The sequence below is a fragment of the Echiichthys vipera genome (assembly GCF_963691815.1).
Source record: "Echiichthys vipera genome assembly, chromosome: 22".
NCBI classification, from domain to species: Eukaryota; Metazoa; Chordata; class Actinopteri; order Perciformes; family Trachinidae; genus Echiichthys; species Echiichthys vipera.
This window is the reverse complement of record NC_139847.1, coordinates 20089000-20108436: the sequence shown is the minus strand read 5'-3', so window position 1 is coordinate 20108436 and position 19437 is coordinate 20089000. Positions and strand designations below refer to the sequence as shown.

The following is a 19437-nucleotide window of genomic DNA, read 5'->3' as shown; positions in this document are numbered from 1 at the left end:
CTCAAAAAATGACGTTTGCACATAATATCATTATCTTTTTTTAACATTCTGACTTTCTTCTCTATCTCACCTTTAGTTTTAACAGCAGCCCCAATGCTCTGTTGTCTTTAGCATCACCGATACAACCAAAGCTGACACACGGATCTCCAGATGTCCTCAAAGATTACTGATGAAATGCTTGTTGATGAAAACAGAATCCCTGAGTTACATTTTCCAGGTGAAGATGTGATATTTTATGGCAGACTTCTTTTTTTCTCTGACAGCCGTTATTCTTGAGTGAGTTCTTCTTCAACGTCTTCTGTTGCATACATTTTGTACAGTGAATGAAAACATGAAGCGGTACCAAAGCAAACGATTCAAAGCAAAAGTCCAACGAGCCGTTCTCCGTAGAAGAACAAAGTCTTTGTTGAGTGACGTAGAAAACTGGGCATAATTACAAACACGCTTTGTAGAAACCAGGGTGCATAAAAGTGCTTGTATAAAGGAAAAATAATTCTTTTTTTTTCATATATTTACATATTCTTTTTGTGCAGTTTGAGCTCAGAGGAGTCGTAGATGATGGAGAGGATGCAGGCCGGTGTAGCAACAATGCAGACTGACAGAGAGATAACATATCTCATTAGAATGGATGAATCCACTGTAAACATGAATTAAATAGACTAGAGAAATGTGAACTCACTGACTGCACGCTGCCATTCATTGTCTTCAGCAATAACATCAACCACAGTCTCATTCAGTTGGCTGTACAGAAGGAAAGCTGGGGTTTAGTACATTTTTGGGGACAAAGTGCTGTGTCTTCAGACACATTCTCCTAAAACTAATTCACCTCGGCCTCACCCAAGACTGATTGGAACTTCCTGAGAGCGTGAGACTCAGGCCCCGACCAGAAACAAGCCCTGGGCCCCCTCCTAGGACCTGAAAGATCATAATAGGTATACAGCACATGCCATGACTACAAATGAAGAATTTTGATATCTAAAGCCCTGTTTCAGTCTAGTGGGCTGCTCAGACCACAAAGTGTGACAACAAAATACACTTTGCTATTGGTCCATGGCACAAAATAACGTCAAAGTTAGAATTGGTAGGATTTGAGATATGCTGTTACTGACGGCCACTTTGGTGGTAAGATGTAGTAGAAGTTCACGATTTCCGATTACCAGTGAACGCAGCATAACCGTGAGTGACGATCTCAGCCTGCAGACCAACAGCTGTCAGCAGAGTCACTAACATGGAGGCGTATTTCCATCTACGGAGGGAGTGTCTCCACAGACACACAGATGTGAATACTCAGCAAAGAGAGAACAAGTGCTTTCATTAGTGGGTCACATGATCAGTCACCATTGTTTGAACTCACCCTGTGATAGATCGGAACTCAACAGACAATTAAATAGATGTAAATCTTACAGATAATAACTTAAAGTCCACCCCAGTTTAACTCAAACGCACCATGCCGATTCACTCATGGATTGACTGAGAAGTGAAGTAAGCCCCGTTCACACATGCACTGCAATGCTGAAGTTATCCACACATTAACCGGCAAAGTGTTTGTGTATTTGACAACGCAAATGTTCTATTCAGTCGTACCGGACATCAAACAGAGTTGACCAATAATAGTTATCTCTGTGTGAGCCCACGTGTGAATACAGCCGCTGTTGATGGCGTTTCTATCATGCTGCGGCCGACGCCGGCAGCAAACAAACCTCCGACAGTGACGAAGAAGGTTGGTTTACAAAAAGACAGCAACTAAAATGTGGAGAGACGACGAGATTCTGTCAGTGAAGACCGACCCCCCAAATTCAACGAACAACAAGAGACTGTGTTGTTTGTGACGAAATTGCGAACAGCCTCGGTCGGCGCGCTGTAATTCACATTATGTCCTGACTCCTGCGCGCTCTACCCCTCCCCCCATCAGAGTATTTCCAGTAAGTGAGAACACATCAGACAGAGAAGATCCTGCTGTGTGCTGCATGTGTGAAAGAGAAACTTGATTTTTCGGATACTGTCCAGGGTTCATATTAGGGATGCACCGATCCGATATCAAGATCCGATATCCGTCCCCATATTGACAAATTATCTGGATCAGGTATGGGATTATTTACCAGATCCACGGGCCGATCCATTAAATTAGTGAGCAGCATACCAGCTGACTCACAACACCGGAAACAACATGGAGCAAGCAAAGGCATGTCACCTAGTTAGCTGCTGTGTTTAGTTTGGGATTCCTGTTCACATTATAATGTGTTCACAACACTGTACTAACAGCCTGTGCTACCACCTTCTTTTATCAACAGAAAGGACAAAAATACCATTAGCATGAATGCTAATTTAACACTGAAAATGCCATAGACAGGCTAGTGTGATTAGCCTTGTAATATAACCAATTAAGTTTGACCAGTCGAAATGTTAAATGTTCCAATTATATGTGGCTGGTTACTTATAAACATGTGTTTCTTCAGGCTTAGCTGAGAAAAATAATAGCAAAAGGAAAAACCCCTTAACGGCTTAACAGCACAGCAACTACAGCAAGTCTGAGTGGACAAACAGCGCTGCACCTTCAACATTGTTACTGTGTTATCAGGTTCAGCTGCTATATTTTATATTACTGTTTACACTGAATATTTACAAATAAGTTTCATTACTGTTTGTCATTTAACGTACCTAATTCTCAGGTTCAGCTGTGACATTTTATTTTTGGAAGCAGTTGAAGATGCACAATTGTTGTTTTCTTAATAACAAATGAACGAATAAATAACAATTCAGTGCATTTGTATCTATGCGTTCATTTGTTACATTCTGTTTTACAAAGTTAGGAAAGTAATGTTTACGCCTGGTGCCTTTAGTCTCTTCCACACGGTGAGGTGTGATGGGATCGGAGCGGTATCAAGACTGGAAAAGGTTGATCGGTGCATCCCTAGTTCAGGTGAGAAAACCGCGTGACTAATGCAGGGCTAGTTGGCAAGGTACTGCACCTGCTGAGATAACTGCTAACATCCTAGCTAGCCATGAGCATGCTAACACCAGCCAGCCACAACAGCTGTAAATGTTCCCCGTCACTCTGCTGGTCTGATCCGGCCCTCACCTGAGGACCTCATGTCAACGGTTCTTAATCCAATGCCGATCTGCCGTCTGTGCTCAGTCAACTCACATTTCTAGTGCAGATTTCTGACCTTAGTCACCAAACCCAGAGGCTGTGCCAAGAATTCAGCACTACGTAAAGCAGCAAGGCAGAGCTGTTTTCTTCCTCTGCTTGGACCGTGACCAGCTCTATTGGAGACTATTGAAACCTTTAACAGCGTTTCAGTCCCACATTCAGAGGCTTCAAGCAGCCAGGAATGTTTGATTCTTGTTAGAGATATTGTGAGGTCCTCAGGTAACAGGTTCCTGTGCAGCTAAGGCTTTACTTTCACATGAGCGGGGCTACACTTTCACTCTTTGGGCCTTGACATTTTCAGATTATGACATTTCCCTGTCACTGTAACCACAGCATACTCTCAGAGTTAAAGGGGAAATTCCAGTATTTGTCAACCTGGGTCTCATTCTCGCATTGCCCAATATGACAACTGCTCATGACAACGTTTTACTATAGTTTGGAACACGGTCAGAAGGGACACAGGGTGAGGATGAGAAAATAAGACACTGTTTGATGAATACTTGAATTCCCCCTTAAGAAGGAAGGTGGTGGGCTGTTTCTGAGCGGGGGCCGTGTGAGGAGCGGCGGACGGAAGCCCTTTCTAAGTGCCACAGTGTGCTGGGGCGGGAGCCAGCTCGGTGTGTCCGTGGTCCTGGGAGGAGAAGCAGTCGTCGGAGTGGATGAAGTGCAGGGCGGCCTGGTTGTAGCTCAGCAGGGCCTGCTGCTTCTCCTCGGGGGTGTAGTACAGAGAGCGGGGGTGTACCTGCTGGATGTGCCTCTTGATGGTGCTGACCTTGAGCGTGGCCAGAGTGGCTCCGCACACCATGCAGATGAGGCCGTGTCTGCGACAGTCGTAATCCATCAGGTACTCCATCCGCCAGCGCACCTGGTAGTTCCTCCTCTGGTCCTTCCCGGGGTAATGGCTGTGACGAGAGGGCGTGGCCGCGGCGCTGTCCTCCTTCGCTTTACCCTTCCCTCCGCCCGCACCCTCCTCCTTCTTCACCATTTTGTGTGTTCTGACATCAGGGGAGGTGTCCTCATTCGTCTCTGCGGTGGTATTCAGGACATCGGCGCTCAGGTTGATTTCTGCTAAGACAGCAGGGAGGGTGCCACTGCAGTTAAACTACAAGAAACATTCTCACTTTGACATCCTTTACCCAGAACTACTAACAAAAAACATTGCTTACATCACAAGCTGCTCCATATTTCTGTATCTTGAAGCTGCACTATGTCAAGATTTGTATGTCTTTTCAAATCCCCATGTGAGGCTCCAAGAAAGAACATGCTACTCATCCTGTTTTGTCAGATTCATTTCTACTGTATAGACCTTTTAGATTCTATTGCTAGGCAACAGCTTTGGTCCTTGGTAACTTCCTGTCATCTGATGTCATTCCCATACACTGCAACAGGAAATAAACTAGGACTGTTTTGGATGTTTATGTTTATGTTTATGTTTGATCTTTGAAAAGGTGCTAGATTGTCGTAGATTGTCAAACCTGTCCAAAAAAAATTCCATCATTCACGTCATACTCACCGCTCTGCTCTGAGCCTTGGTTTTAATCCGATATATAATATTATAATATAATAATATAATACAATATTCCGATGTATTACTTATGCAAATGTTTCACATTAAAAGTCTAATTTCTTTTTTTTAAAACGGCCTTATGGTTGTATGCCTCTGCCAACCGGTGAAGGTGCAAACTGTCCAGACTTACATTGTATATGGAGTGAAGACTTTGAATGAATTTAATCAAAGGTATTAAGTGTATTTTTTGGTGTAACATGGATGCTTCACACACACATCTTCAGATCTCTACAATCAGCACATTCGGAGTCCCCAGTTTAGTATCTGACCGAGGCTCCGTTCCCACTGCAGTTCCATGTGACCTGAATGTGATTTCCCCCTCATGTGTGACCCATATCTGATTTGCTTTAGACAGTGTGAGCAGCACAAGTCCCACTGAATCTGACACTTTCCATCAGAATCAGGACACTTTTGAATGTGCTACTGAATCAGAGACGTATCAGAGCAGCCAGGTTTTATTTAATGCAGCTTTGACGACATTCTGACCCGCGCTGCACTGTTGTGTAAATGAATGACAAATAAAGTTGACTGAAAAAAAAAGTGTGCCTCAGGCGGGAGCCAGGACCAGAATCCAAACAAACATGGAGGACAGCAGTGAAGCAGGCAGCCAGAGGAGGGAAGGGAGAGGGAAGTTTTAGACCTCATTAGTATTTGGGGGGACACTTTGGTGCAAGCTAGACTTGGATGGTCTTATCGTAACTGATATGTTTTCCGGTTGCCGTTTCCATGTTTGCTTCTGTAAACACCATTATTGCGTGATGTCATCAATGATCAACTGCTCATAAAATCACTTCAGGAGCGTGAGCTGTTCACGAAGGAATCTGTAGACAGGCCACATTTAAAGATGTGATGTGAACAGCAGAACAAAAATCTGATTTGAGCAATAATTGGGATTTGTGCGTTAAAGACCTGCAGTGTGAACGGAGCCCAAATGTCTCCTTCTGTTTCTGAGTTATGAAACATGATGATGTCACAGTGAAGTTGACCCTTAACCCTTTTGGATATAAATGTAATCACTTTATCATTTTATGTTAGTGTAGGAATTCTTGAGTCGTGGAGAGCTTTGGAGCCAAGTGAACATCGTGGATAAACGGTGGAATTGCAACTACCAGGGCAGTCACATGAAGCCCCGGGGCCCCAGGACTTTGTTCCGTTGACTTACATGGTGAAAGAGACGTATGTAAATTTGCCATAACCACGAACCCCACGAAATGACTCGTTTCACTATCAGGATCTGATCCATTCGGCCTGATAACATCTACAAGAGCCGCACTATTAAAAGATGTAATCCCCATTCAAGTTAGCAGAGCGCTAAACCAGAAGTGGCCTGCACCTGCTCTACGGGAGCCATAATCAAGGAGGGTGACGTCACGGGAATATAATGTGTATCATGGGGGCACCACAAATGTGCAGAAAAAATCTGGTCTGAGATTTCTTTGAGGTTCAACAGCGTAGCGCTACCCTAGAACACAGGGTTGATTGATCTGTTTCACTGAGGCGTTCGTAGTGTGCCTCGGGTCGGAGTATATCGGATATGAAAAATAAGGATACGTGTTTTTCCGTCAAAACTTCTGGCAGACTGAGGGCAACCAAAGAGCATCCCTTTACTGCTAGCACCATCTGCTGTAACCCTCCAACAGCGCAGCTACACTTACATTGTGCATGTGTCCTACCCCACAGCTCAGAGACAGGTTTTTGGATGTCTCCGCCTCTTTGAATAAACCTTGAACATGATGCAGAATACCTGGGTATTCACCTGGGTATTTTTAGACGCAGAAGTTAAACTCTTTTGGCCTCATGCGCCACTGAGCAGCTTTCATAGGAATAAACGGGGCTCTGTCTTAAATGGTGTATCCAGTTCTCTTTCTACCTCCATGGTGAGGTCACAGAACACACTTCTAAATGTCTGCCAACTACATGTAAGTGGAAGTATACGTCCAAAGCTTTTAATGTGAAACATCTGTGCAGGAAGTGTCGAGTCACTAGTTAAACATTGGTGGAAAAACGAAAAAGCAGAAAGATATAGGAAATAATAAGTGACAAAGAGAGAGCTGACGATGTTGTGCTGCTGTTGAAATGGACATTATAGTGAATTAATAAATAAACATGGAGGAAGTGTTCCGGGATAAAATAAAGGTATAAAACACAGAATAAGGAAGGCCTGTCTTTAGAATGAGCCTGTTGTGACAAAAGGACTACCTGCAGCTCACCTCAGTAAACAGCCCTACCTGAGCATGGAAGAACACTGAAAAGCATCTCACCATCTTTAATTTCCGTGCCTTCACTAGAATAATCTTTGGTCCAGGCAGCAGCCATGGCTTCCCTCTCTTGTCGGCTCAGGGTCGTCGTCTCGGGGTGACATTCCTGGATGTGGCGGCGGAAGCTGCTGACCTTGGTTTCGTGCAGGACCTGAGAACACACCATGCAGAACGTGCCCCGGCCCTGAGGCCCGTAGGCCACCAGGTAGTCGAGGCGGAGCCGCCACGGGTCGCCCCCGCGCAGCCGCCTCTTCTTGGGCTGGCGGGGGGGCTGCGGTCCCTGTTGTGGAGCTCCTACACCTCCGTCCTCACCGATAAGACAAGTGTCCTGAGATAAAGTGCCATCACTTCCTGGGTACAAGTCACTGTTGATCTGGATGGCCTCCACTTCCTGAGCAAAGAGGTCCACCCCGCCTTCTTTGGTGTTGGGCTCTGATTTGATGATTGACTGTTCCGACTCTTCTGTTTTGGGGCAGAGAATCATACAACATATGAAAGATTCAAATATATACATAGATGACCTGTTTGGCACTGAACCCCTACAGTTACACTGAGGCTCCAGCGGCACTGTTGTTGTTGAATAATAAAACCAGATCATCATTATTGATGGTATTGGATGCAACAGACATGGACTGTGACAGGAGACAGTGCTGAAGACTCAAGAGGATGACGGGATGTCCAGGGTGCTCGGCTCACCCCGTTACCATGGCAACATTGATCCAGATAAGTAGTGATAAAAAGGGTTGGTGGGTTGTGGAGGGGTGGATTTATGCTTGTGACGTAAATACATTTCAGACTGAGGAGACGAATTTATTGAACTATAGTCTATCTGGTTCTACAGTCACATACTGCTATTCAACTGTTAGATCAAATTGAATCTACTTAGTGTTTTTCTTAAACATATTAAATGTAAATGTTCTGCCGCAGGGGGTCTCCCAATTGAAACAATAAGAAAAGACAGAGCACTGCCGTCAGTAGCCGAACACTGACGTTCAGGAGGTTTTTACCACGAGCCGTATTATCTGCAGAGCTCTGCTCCTCTCCACAATGAGTGCATCAGGTGATTAAAACGGGTGAAAACACACAATAAAGCGGTTCTACATTTAAAAGCTTATCAGACGCTGTTGAGGCTGCTAGCTGAGCTGCTGATAATTAGTGCGCTCAGCTTGTTTCTCTGATAAGTAAAGATCCAAATGTCCGATGACTAAAACCCTTTATCAGGTGAAAATAAATCCTAAATATGACCAAGATCTACAGTAATAAGTGTTTTGTAAAAATCTGACCTAAAACCGGATTTAAAAAGTCCATTTGTTGCAGCTTCTGGCAGGAACCACAACCCCGAAAAGGTCCAAACTCCAGCAACTCTTGCAGTATATAGAAGAACTTTATTGTTAGGCCGCTGCGTTTTGACCTGTGGCCTTCATTGGGATGACTCTGACCTTTTCAGACTTCATTCCCTTCTCTGTGTACCTTGGAAGTAGGTGAGGTTGTGCCAGAAACCCCCACTCCTCTACAGACAACCACAACACCGATGCAAGCACAAAGGGGAAATGATGCCACCGACACAAGACACGCACTTTGTCAGCTTGCTCTAGTTGAGAACATCTTTGAACATACATGTGAAATAATCATCAAAAAGTATACAACTCAACAGAATATATAGCATAGGTTTAGTCATTTTAGACTTTTGAATATGGAAATTCTGCATATTATATCTTTTATACCAATGGCACCTTTTGTATTTTTTACAGTGTCTTACCGTGAGTCTGAGCCCAGGCCTGCAGGATGCAGTGCTTCTCCTCGGAGCTGTACACCAAAGAGTTGGGGTGGGTGTCCAGCACGTGGCTCTTGATGTGATCCAGGTGAAGCGAGGGCAGCTCTCCTCCACACACCATGCACAGCAGCCGGCCGGCCTCCGCCTCGTACTCCATCAGGAACTCCTGGCGGAACCAGGCGTGCAGCGAGTCGTTCAGGTAGCGCTCCAGGGTCCGGGCTGATGGCCCAGGAAGGTCCTGCTCCTCCTTTTGGGGCTGGGGGGCTTCACCCGCCTCAGACTGGGGAGACAGACTGGGGGGTTGCTGTGGCTGCTCCTGGGGTGTCACAGGCTCCGGGGGCTCTGCTGTGTTTAGAAAATAGAAGACAAAACTATGTCTTAAAGTTGCTCTTGGGTATCGTCGCTGTTGGCCACTGTTTCATACTTCCACTGGGGGGTTACTTTTCAAATCAGTTGCTTTAATATTTTCTTTTTTAAACGATTATCTATTATTAAACGAGTGAGTGTCTCTGCTTTAACATTGAGGACACAAAAGAATGACCTCGGAGCTCGTAACTCTGTGTGTTGTTACAGAACTCATCAGTTGGGTACATACACACTTCACAAGGTCTGTTGGTTTTTCACAGAGCTGGATTCTCACATGCTTGGTGCTATTATGTAACCTCTAAAAGAGAGAGAGCGCACTCGTTTTCTTACAAATGAGAAGTGATTCAATGGGCCGTTGCTCATTTCAGAACACTTTTTACACATTTCTTTCTGTCTTACTTGGTCTGGTATGAGCAACAGTTTATTGTGGCTTATGTTTTCAGGTATTTCTGTGAAACAGATATTTTGAAATGACTGTAGAAGTTGTCTGTTAATATATTTAATATGTTATTCAGCTATTTCTGCTTGTTGCCACAGTGGCTGCTGTTCAGTTACATTGGAACATTTGTGTGGTGAGTCCCCTAAACGTATTTATTTATAGAATCTAATGTGGAATAATGTTTGCATAGTAATGCACTTTGTTTGCAGCTGCTGAATGATCCGGTCTGAAAGTCTGTTGTAGTATTGCAGTATCAATAAAAGAGGAAAAGGTGTGATGCTTTATTAATCCCAGTGGGAAAATTCAACCTCTGCATCCCAACTGTTTAGCATGTAGTCAAACTGACACCGGTTCTATGGCTAGTGTCTTGCTCAGGGGTAATGGCAGGAGGGATGGGAGGGGGTGGGGAGCAAAGAGCCTGGAGGATCACATGCAAATCCACAGAGAACATGCAACACATAAAAGGGAGCAGCTAAGCTTACAGGAGCTAGAATAACCAAGGCATTCACCGGAAGGAAACTACCACATGTTGGTCTTGAAAGCTTCAGAGCTGAAAATAAGTCAAGTCAAGTTAACAAGGTTAAAGGAGATTTTCTTGTAAACAACTTATATTCAGTGATACTCAACAGAACACACAGTATATGTCCTTAGAGCCTAACGTGTGCTGGAGCATTTCCATTTTAGGTGTCTTGTATATTGTATTTTTATATCACTGTTTTGATGTGTCTGTGTGTAATGCTGCTGTAACACTGTAATTTCCCAGCTTGGGATCAATAAGGTATTTCTCTTCTATTCTATTCTTACTTACAAAGCTATTTTTTATACTTGCCAGCTTCTTCTCTGCCTTTACAAGCACATTGCTGTGTTTTGGCACATTATTGCTTTCTACTGCCAATCAGAGGAATACCATGAAACCTGTGACAGGAAGGTGTATTGCACATAGACTGTATAATAAATATGGACGTAGGCTACGTCCATATTGGGTTTGAAAAGTGAAGTGCCTTAAATCTGCATTCTCTTTGAATTCCAGCAGGGGCCGACTTCACTGGCTCCATAAAGAAGTCTGATTGTATAGAAGTCAATAAGAAAATGAGCCTAAACTTCTCATTTGATTTATTAACTCAGTAAACATTTTCCTAATGAGTTTAAGGTCTCAATCTCTAGTTTTAAGTCTTCTCTTTAATACTGCATGATGTTCATTTAGTAAAGTATGACAGGTCAACATGCTAACGACAGGATACAGGATACAGACTCAGTGATACATGTCCACGGCACTGTGTAAATTAAAATAGCCATGAACTTGTTTTTTTGTGTTGTTTTAATCCCTTCAATGTGTTCACTTACATTTGGCCTAATGATGTCTTGATCAGCGTACGGTTGCATCTTGCTAACAAAGCAAACGTTAGAACTTGTACTTGTACTTTTACCCATTCACACAGACATTCACACTGATGGAGTGGACCTCTACATACCAGCTAATCTAATCTAACCATTCACCCTACATTTAAACACCCATGCACACCCATGCACGGGGAGCAATTCGAGGTTCAGTGTCTTGCCCAAGGACACTTCGACATGTGGACCAGGGGAGCTGGGGATCGAACTGCCGATCGTTCGAATGGAGGACGAACCATTCTGCTACTGAGCCACAGCTGCAGGTTTTTAATCGGCTCTGTGTTAATGCAGTAAATGGCGCCAGTGATGGGTGCTCCCCGCTTACCTACTGGCTAAAAAACACTGGATGACTCATGTCAACCAGTTGAATATCAGCACTTTACCTCATTAGCCTTTAGCTTAGCGCCATTGAAACAACAGCAGAGCGCAGTCAGCTGCTTAGCACTCCTACACAGCTCCACCCTCTTGTCCAAATATGGTCACATCCAGTTTCAAAAAACCAAGATGGCGACGGCCAAAATGGAAAACTTGAGGCTTCCAAAACTAACGGGTGGTGTCACAGTAGCTACGTCCATCTTTCTTATACAGTCTAGCCCACTGGTTCTCAAACTGTGGTATAAGCTCTCTCTGGTGGTACTCAAAGAATCTCCAAGATAAAAAAAGAAACATTAATTACTAAATAAATATGATACTATCAAAATACTACAACATTTCAAGACAATACTTAGCATTTCCTGTCATAGTTTTTTTTTCAATATCAGCCTGTTACGTAGTCACGCTCATAGCTCATGTCATAGCTGAAGACAGTCAACAATAAATGATCTTCTGATTAGGAATAAACCTTTAATAAATAATCTTCTGATTAGGAATAAATCTTCAATAAATGATCTTCTGATTAGGAATAAACCCTCAATAAATAATCTTCTGATTAGGAATAAACCTTCAATAAATAATCTTCTGATTAGGAATAAACCTTCAATAAATAATCTGATTAGGAATAAACCTTCAATAAATAATCTTCTGATTAGTAATAAACCTTCAATAAATAATCTGATTAGGAATAAACCTTCAATAAATAATCTTCTGATTAGGAATAGACCTTCAATAAATAATCTGATTAGGAATAAACCTTCAATAAATAATCTTCTGATTAGGAATAAACCTTCAATAAATAATCTGATTAGGAATAAACCTTCAATAAATAATCTTCTGATTAGGACTAAACTTTCAATAAATAATCTTCTGATTAGGAATAAACCTTCAATAAATAATCTAATTAGGAATAAACCTTCAATAAATGATCTTCTGATTAGGAATAAACCTTCAATAAATAATCTGATTAGGAATAAACCTTCAATAAATGATCTTCTGATTAGGAATAAACCTTCAATAAATGATCTTCTGATTAGGAATAAACCTCCAATAAATGATCTTCTGATTAGGAATACACCTTCAATAAATAATCTTCTGATTAGGAATAAACCTTCAATAAATAATCTTCTGATTAGGAATAAACCTTCAATAAATAATCTTCTGATTAGGAATAAACCTTCAATAAATAATCTGATTAGGAATAAACCTTCAATAAATAATCTTCTGATTAGGAATAAACCTTCAATAAATAATCTGATTAGGAATAAACCTTCAATAAATAATCTTCTGATTAGGACTAAACTTTCAATAAATAATCTTCTGATTAGGAATAAACCTTCAATAAATAATCTAATTAGGAATAAACCTTCAATAAATGATCTTCTGATTAGGAATAAACCTTCAATAAATAATCTGATTAGGAATAAACCTTCAATAAATAATCTAATTAGGAATAAACCTTCAATAAATAATCTTCTGATTAGGAATAAACCTTCAATAAATGATCTTCTGATTAGGAATAAACCTTCAATAAATGATCTTCTGATTAGGAATAAACCTTCAATAAATGATCTTCTGATTAGGAATACACCTTCAATAAATAATCTTCTGATTAGGAATAAACCTTCAATAAATGATCTTCTGATTAGGAATAAACCTTCAATAAATGATCTTCTGATTAGGAATAAACCTTCAATAAATTATCTTCTGATTAGGAATAAACCTTCAATAAATAATCTTCATATTAGGAATAAACCTTCTTGTCCGTAGCTGCTGTGTTTGAACATTGGTCTCAGTGGTGGGACTGGAGAGAGCCTGATATTTTCTGAGGTGGTTCGTCATGGACAAAGTTTGAGAACCACTGCATTACCTGTGCAAGTGTGTGTGTGTGTGTGTGTGTGTGTGTGTGTGTGTGTGTGTTTGTGTGTTTGTGTGTTTGTGTGTTTGTGTGTGTGTGTGTGTGTGTGTGTGTGTGTGTGTGTGTGTGTGTGTGTGTGTGTGTGTGTGTGTGTGTGTGTGTGTGTCTCATTCTGGTGTGGATGTGATACAAACCTCCACAGTAGTACACGTACTGTATGGAACTATGGGGAAATGCTTGATGGAGTCAGGATGAGGTTAGCCTAGCTTAGCATGAAGACTGGAAGCAGGGGGAAGGAGCTAGCCTGACTGTTTAAAACACACCTATCCACAATACTGATTAACTTGAATAATAGCGAGCCAACTGAAAAATCAAAATTTAGAAAAATGGAGAAATATCTCTGTCCTTGTCCTATGTCTTGGGAATATGGCTGTGAGTGTGTGTGTGTGTGTGTGTGTGTGTGTGTGTGTGTGTGTGTGTGTGTGTGTGTGTGTGTGTGTGTGTGTGTGTGTGTGTGTGTGTGTACAAGCTCCAGCCCTGTTTCCAGCCCAGCAATAGGGAGGATTGCCTTTGATTAATGACTCAGTACAGTCAAAACTCCTGCCTACATAATAGTCTACTTTTGTTTTGCATTTGTCTCCTGGGTTTTAATTTGCAACACAAAAGCCCATCAAAGCAGTGTTGTTTTAAAGCAGATTTCCCCAAAATCACCTAAATACAGTGTGGTTTTCTTTTTGTCTTGTAATTGAAGCTCTTGTATTTGCTTTATCATTTAAATCTGAAAAGAATGCTCATAGTCTAAATTTGAAACATCAATCATCTGAAATATATACCATAGGCTACCTCAGTGCAGTCATGTCCAGACACAGTGCTTTCCTCTCCAGCCCCAATGCCTCATCATTGAATCGTTACATCATCCTCACTCACACCACCATGCTCAGACATAAACTCATACTGCCACCAAGTGTGAGATTTAGAAAACTCACGTCCAGAGTCCTACCCACCCGCAGCATGTTGGTCTGTGGTCAGTTGCACCGGTTCCTCCTTAGGTAAAGGTCCTGCAGCTGAGCCGTATGACCTCTGACCTCCCCCCAGACTCAGGTGGCTCTCCCACCCTGAGCGGATGACCTCCTTGTCGGCAGCGCTCCACAGCAGGGAGTCGGGGTGCTTCTGACGGATGTGCCTCTTGATGGTGCTGAGCTTCAGGGTGGCCAGCGAACTGCCGCACACCATGCAGATCATCCCGTGACGCTGGGGGTCAAAGTCCATCAGGTACTCACTGCGCCAGTACTCGTGGTAGTAGCGTCGGTGGTCGCGGCCTGGGATCCGGCTCAGGCCCGGACGTGAGGCCCTCTGGACCCTGGGTTTACGTCCCGAGGGCCCAGGGGCTAGGGAGAGGAGGAGCGGCTGGTCTGGTCCCTCTGTGATGTTCCAGTAGCTGGTGCCTGGAGACGTGACTGGTGTGACCATGCCAGCCTCTGATTCCTCTTCACCAAGGCCATTGGCAAGACCGTCCTCCTCTGACGGAAACAGGAGAGAGAGAAACCCTGTTATGATGTCTGTTTAGATCAGTTTATGACAGCTAAAGACCTTAAAGGCACATGTAAATATCTCATTCATATCGATTCTGGTACCTGAACCTCCATCTTGTCACGTTCACGTCACTATGTGTGTTGACTTTTGATCTTTTGTAAACTTTATTGAAATACATTCAGGTCTCTACTGCCGGTCCGTCCCCTATATGTGTCCCTCTAAAATCCATAGACACACACACACGTTCCTATTTAACTACAATTATTAGAACCTCTTTGCTACAAGCCTGACTCAAGTTATAAGTTCCAGATTTTTGATTACAAGTGAACGCAGAATAAAGTTAGTGACGGGTTGGGCCGGCAGTCCAACTGCTGCCAACAGCGTCACCAACATGGCTGTCTATTTACATCTAGCCAGGGTTCTAAATTAACTTTTTTGATCACCAGCCAATGTGGCCAATCAGATCAGCCAATCAAAAATGTATCCGCTGAAAATAAAAGAAATGATGAGTGCCACTGAATGCATTTCATTATTAATACAATACATACAGCAAAATATACACAGCCAGTGCAAACATTTCATTTCAAGCTTGGGATCGATCTATCTATCTATCTATATACTGTATCTATCTATCTGTGTATCTATCTATATACTGTATCTATCTATCTGTGTATCTATCTATATACTGTATCTATCTATCTATCGTATCTATCTATATACTGTATCTATCTATCGTATCTATCTATATACTGTATCTATCTATCTATCGTATCCATCTATATACTGTATCTATCTATCGTATCTATCTATATACTGTATCTATCTATATACTGTATCTATCTATCGTATCTATCTATATACTGTATCTATCTATCTATCGTATCTATCTATATACTGTATCTATCTATATACTGTATCTATCTATCGTATCTATCTATATACTGTATCTATCTATATACTGTATCTATCTATATACTGTATCTATCTATATACTGTATCTATCTATCGTATCTATCTATATACTGTATCTATCTATCTATCGTATCTATCTATATACTGTATCTATCTATCGTATCTATCTATATACTGTATCTATCTATCGTATCTATCTATATACTGTATCTATCTATCTATCTATCTATCTATCGTATCTATCTATATACTGTATCTATCTATCTACAGTATATCAGGGGTGGGGAACCCATGCTCCTGGAGAGCTACTGTCCTGCATGTTTTAGGTTTCTCCCTGCTCTAACACACCTGAGTCTAATGATTATTAAAACCCTGACAAGCTTCAGGTAGACAGATAATTATATCTATCTATATATCTATCTATCTATCTATCTATTTATCTATGTATCTATCTATCTATAATAGATACAAGTTCCTTAGGCTCTCCTGATGACTTCAGGAAGGCCCATGGTCCTTTACTGCCTCGACTTTAAAATGACTAGTTCCCACCGCATCCCCCCTGCAGCAGGGAGTAGACCTCGAGTCTTCACCCAGCAAGTTACAGAAAAGATAACAGATCCAAACCACTGTTACGGTCTTTACTGTATGTCAAGTTGTACGTTTTTAAGTTTATGTTCACTAGTTCCCACCACAAAATTGTTTTTTTTTTGTTGTTTCGTGTACATACAGCAATTCTGGCAAAACATGGCGACATATTTGTTATCAAACACAAGTCATGACCCATCAGCCATTTGGGATTCAATTTTCTTTTCTTCGTTTCTTTGTCGATATCCTCATCCCCTGCCTCTTTCCTCTTCTCACCCCAGAAGTCTGTCCCAACCACCGCCACATTTAGTTTAATCTGAACTTTTGACTTTAGTTTACTAACGTTAGCTAACTCCCTCCTCTTTAGTCATTTACTTTAATCTGAACTTTTGACTTTACTAACGTTAGCTAACTCCCTCCTCTTTAGTCATTTACTTTAATCTGAACTTTTGACTTTACTAACGTTAGCTAACTCCCTCCTCTTTAGTCATTTAGTTTAATCTGAACTTTTGACTTTACTTTACTAACGTTAGCTAACTCCCTCCTCTTTAGTCATTTAGTTTAATCTGAACTTTTGACTTTACTTTATTAACATTAGCTAACTCCCTCCTCTTTAGTCATTTAGTTTAATCTGAACTTTTGACTTTACTAACGTTAGCTAACTCCCTCCTCTTTAGTCATTTAGTTTAATCTGAACTTTTGACTTTACTTTACTAACGTTAGCTAACTCCCTCCTCTTTAGTCACTTAGTTTAATCTGAACTTTTGACTTTACTTTACTAACGTTAGCTAACTCCCTCCTCTTTAGTCATTTAGTTTAATCTGAACTTTTGACTTTACTTTACTAACGTTAGCTAACTCCCTCCTCTTTAGTCACTTAGTTTAATCTGAACTTTTGACTTTACTTTACTTTACTTTAGTAAAGTCAAATAGACTCTTTCAGTCTATTCTACTGCTTCTGCTCTTTTTGTTCTTCTCCTTCCTTGTGTTTTCTGTTGGACGCTCCGTTCGTTTCCATGGTTCCTAACGCTGGTTTAACTGCAAACTGGGCACAGCCAATGGAGGTATCAAACGTCATCACGTAGTATTACGGCACAGTGTTCATAGGAAATGTAGGAACTACCGCAACAGGCAGAACTGACCGAAAACAGAGGCTTGGAACATGCATGTAATGCCTCATATTCTACATCACTGGTGTGATGTTCATTTAGAACCCTGCATCTAGCCCGCAAATGTCGACACAGACACAGATACTGGAATACTTGGCAAAAAGGCAGTAAGAAGTGCTTTCATTACTGGGTCATATGCAGGGGTGGAGATCCGATGTCATGAGTGGGGTGGGGCACAAAAGTGTTGGTTTTTTTTCTGTACGCAACTCATACCATGATACCATAAACCACCACTTTGTAGAGACTCGCCATGTTATTGAGAAATGACTGCTGTGCTTGCCTTTCTTGTTAATTTGTCCTAAACAGCCAACAGAGCGTAACACTTCTTACTTCACTGTTATATTAGTAAATCACCATTTTAAGGTTCTACCTATTCAGTTGCATAATCGTGGAGGACACCAGAAATGGAATGTGAAATAGAAACATATTTGTCAAACATTATTTGTTCCATCAATTCAATCATTTCTTTTTAGGTGTCAATCTAAAACGTGAAGAATGTGAAGTCTTAAAAATACATTTGTTCAACTTTGAATAATTTAGGGTATTTTTTATGAGGGGGGGGGGGGGGCAATTCATGTTTTTCAGAAATCTGCACCCATGGTCATATAATCAATAACCATTATTTGAACTCACTCTTTGATAGATATTAACTTAATAGATGAAAATCTTACAGAATACAACTTTAAGTAACATAAATAAATACTGCAATTATCAAATGGTAAGGTGCCAGTATATCACTATGTTTTATTACTTTTATTTCTTACACGGATCAACCTTCCTCTGATGTTATTGTATCACAGGTGTACTACTAACAACACCTAGGTGGGCCGAGTAGTGACAAGGAAAAGGATCTGTTGGAGTTGATTAAGGAGCAGCATCCCCACACATACGCACACATATTACTATTTTAGATAGTGATGCTCATATTCTTATTGTTGTTTATGCATTGGTACGAGGCGGCCTGTGCCGCGGCTGTCCACTAGGTGGCAGCCGTGCGCCTGGGTCCTTCCGCCTGCCTGCGTGCTGTTGAGCCTTTGTTTATAGGAGCCACAGAGACGGAGGGGCCATGCTGCTCCATGGCATTGTCCCTGGCACGGATTAACTGGCTGTCTGACAATGGCCGTGGCTCTGACAGCCACGCAGTCCCACTTTGCGGTGAGAAACACCAAGAATAATAACACTGGTTCTTTTCTTTACCTCCCAAGTCACTCTCCTCTTGCGCCGCTTCCTCTTCTCCGCTTATTATTAATGAGAGCAGCTCAGCCTGCTCGGCACACCGGAGGTCCACGGGCTCGCTTCCCCCCGTCTCCTTCTCTTCCATCACTGGCCCGGCCGCTGTTTTACTAGTGGCTCGTGTTCCTCCTTCCTTCACTGTATCGCGGCGCTGCAGCGGGACATGTCACGCCAACGACACCGTGTTACAACAGTGACATGTTCACGCCGCTCGGCACCGCTCGACACGCATCTGGCGGGCGCTCTTTCACGAGCCCATCGCTGAGGAGCCCGTGCTCTACGGTGTCCCCCCACGCGCCCCGCACGGGAGCCAAGTTAACTTTTCATAGAAGCACACAATCATGCACTCCGCCGGCGGATAGCGCCCGTTCCTCCGTCCTGCGCCGTGTGCTAGCGCCTCGGCGCGGGCCTCCAGTAATGTATTTTAAGGCTCTTGCTAGTCTTCAGGGTGGGGAGCCGGACTAGGGGCCCCTGGGGCTCCTTAAGGGGCTCCTGGGTAAATTTAAAGAGACAGTAGCAGCGTCGACAACGCACACCCACCCCGGGGGGGAGCGAACGCAGCAGCAGGCGCTAATGCTGATAAGCTGCTAATACTAATGCCGTTGTTCTCCCAAAACCATGCGAGGAGAGAGGCGGTTTGATTCGGCAGAGCATCGGTTAAAACACGAGGCGGGTCCATTGCAAATCAGGGCCCCATGAGCTCCAGCTCCTAATGTGTCGGGCTGGGGTCCTGTGTACTATTTGAAACATAAAGTCCTGTTTGTGTTGAACACACTACAGGGTCTATAGCAGATAATGATAAGCTGTGTCACTCTACACGGGTGTG

The 19437-nt window shown here is 42.4% G+C and overlaps 1 protein-coding gene across 2 annotated transcripts; it reads right to left on the bottom strand.

Annotated features, from left to right (window-relative positions):
- Window positions 1–1431: 1431 nt before the first annotated feature.
- Window positions 1432–18813, bottom strand: zfta (zinc finger translocation associated). 2 transcript variants are annotated; one of them, XM_083937190.1, is made up of 5 exons: window positions 18576–18813; window positions 14185–14700; window positions 8736–9095; window positions 6980–7438; window positions 1432–4216 (listed from the first exon to the last, which is right to left on the bottom strand). In XM_083937190.1, the coding sequence occupies exons 1-5, from the start codon at window positions 18697–18699 to the stop codon at window positions 3732–3734; spliced, it is 1944 nt and encodes a 647-aa protein (XP_083793316.1). In that variant the 5' UTR covers window positions 18700–18813; the 3' UTR covers window positions 1432–3731. The 2 variants fall into 2 exon arrangements, with proteins under 2 accessions (XP_083793316.1, XP_083793317.1); XM_083937191.1 differs by having other exon boundaries at window positions 8736–9092.
- Window positions 18814–19437: the final 624 nt, after the last annotated feature.

Coding starts and splice junctions, on each gene's coding strand:
- zfta (XM_083937190.1), bottom strand. CDS start 18,699: ATGGAAGAGAAGGAGACGGGGGGAAGCGAGCCCGTGGACCTCCGGTGT. Junction 9,096..14,184: donor CACAGACCAACATGCTGCGG/GTGGGTAGGACT, acceptor TTCTAAACACAG/CAGAGCCCCCGGAGCCTGTG. Junction 4,217..6,979: donor AGGCACGGAAATTAAAGATG/GTGAGATGCTTT, acceptor CTGTCTTAGCAG/AAATCAACCTGAGCGCCGAT.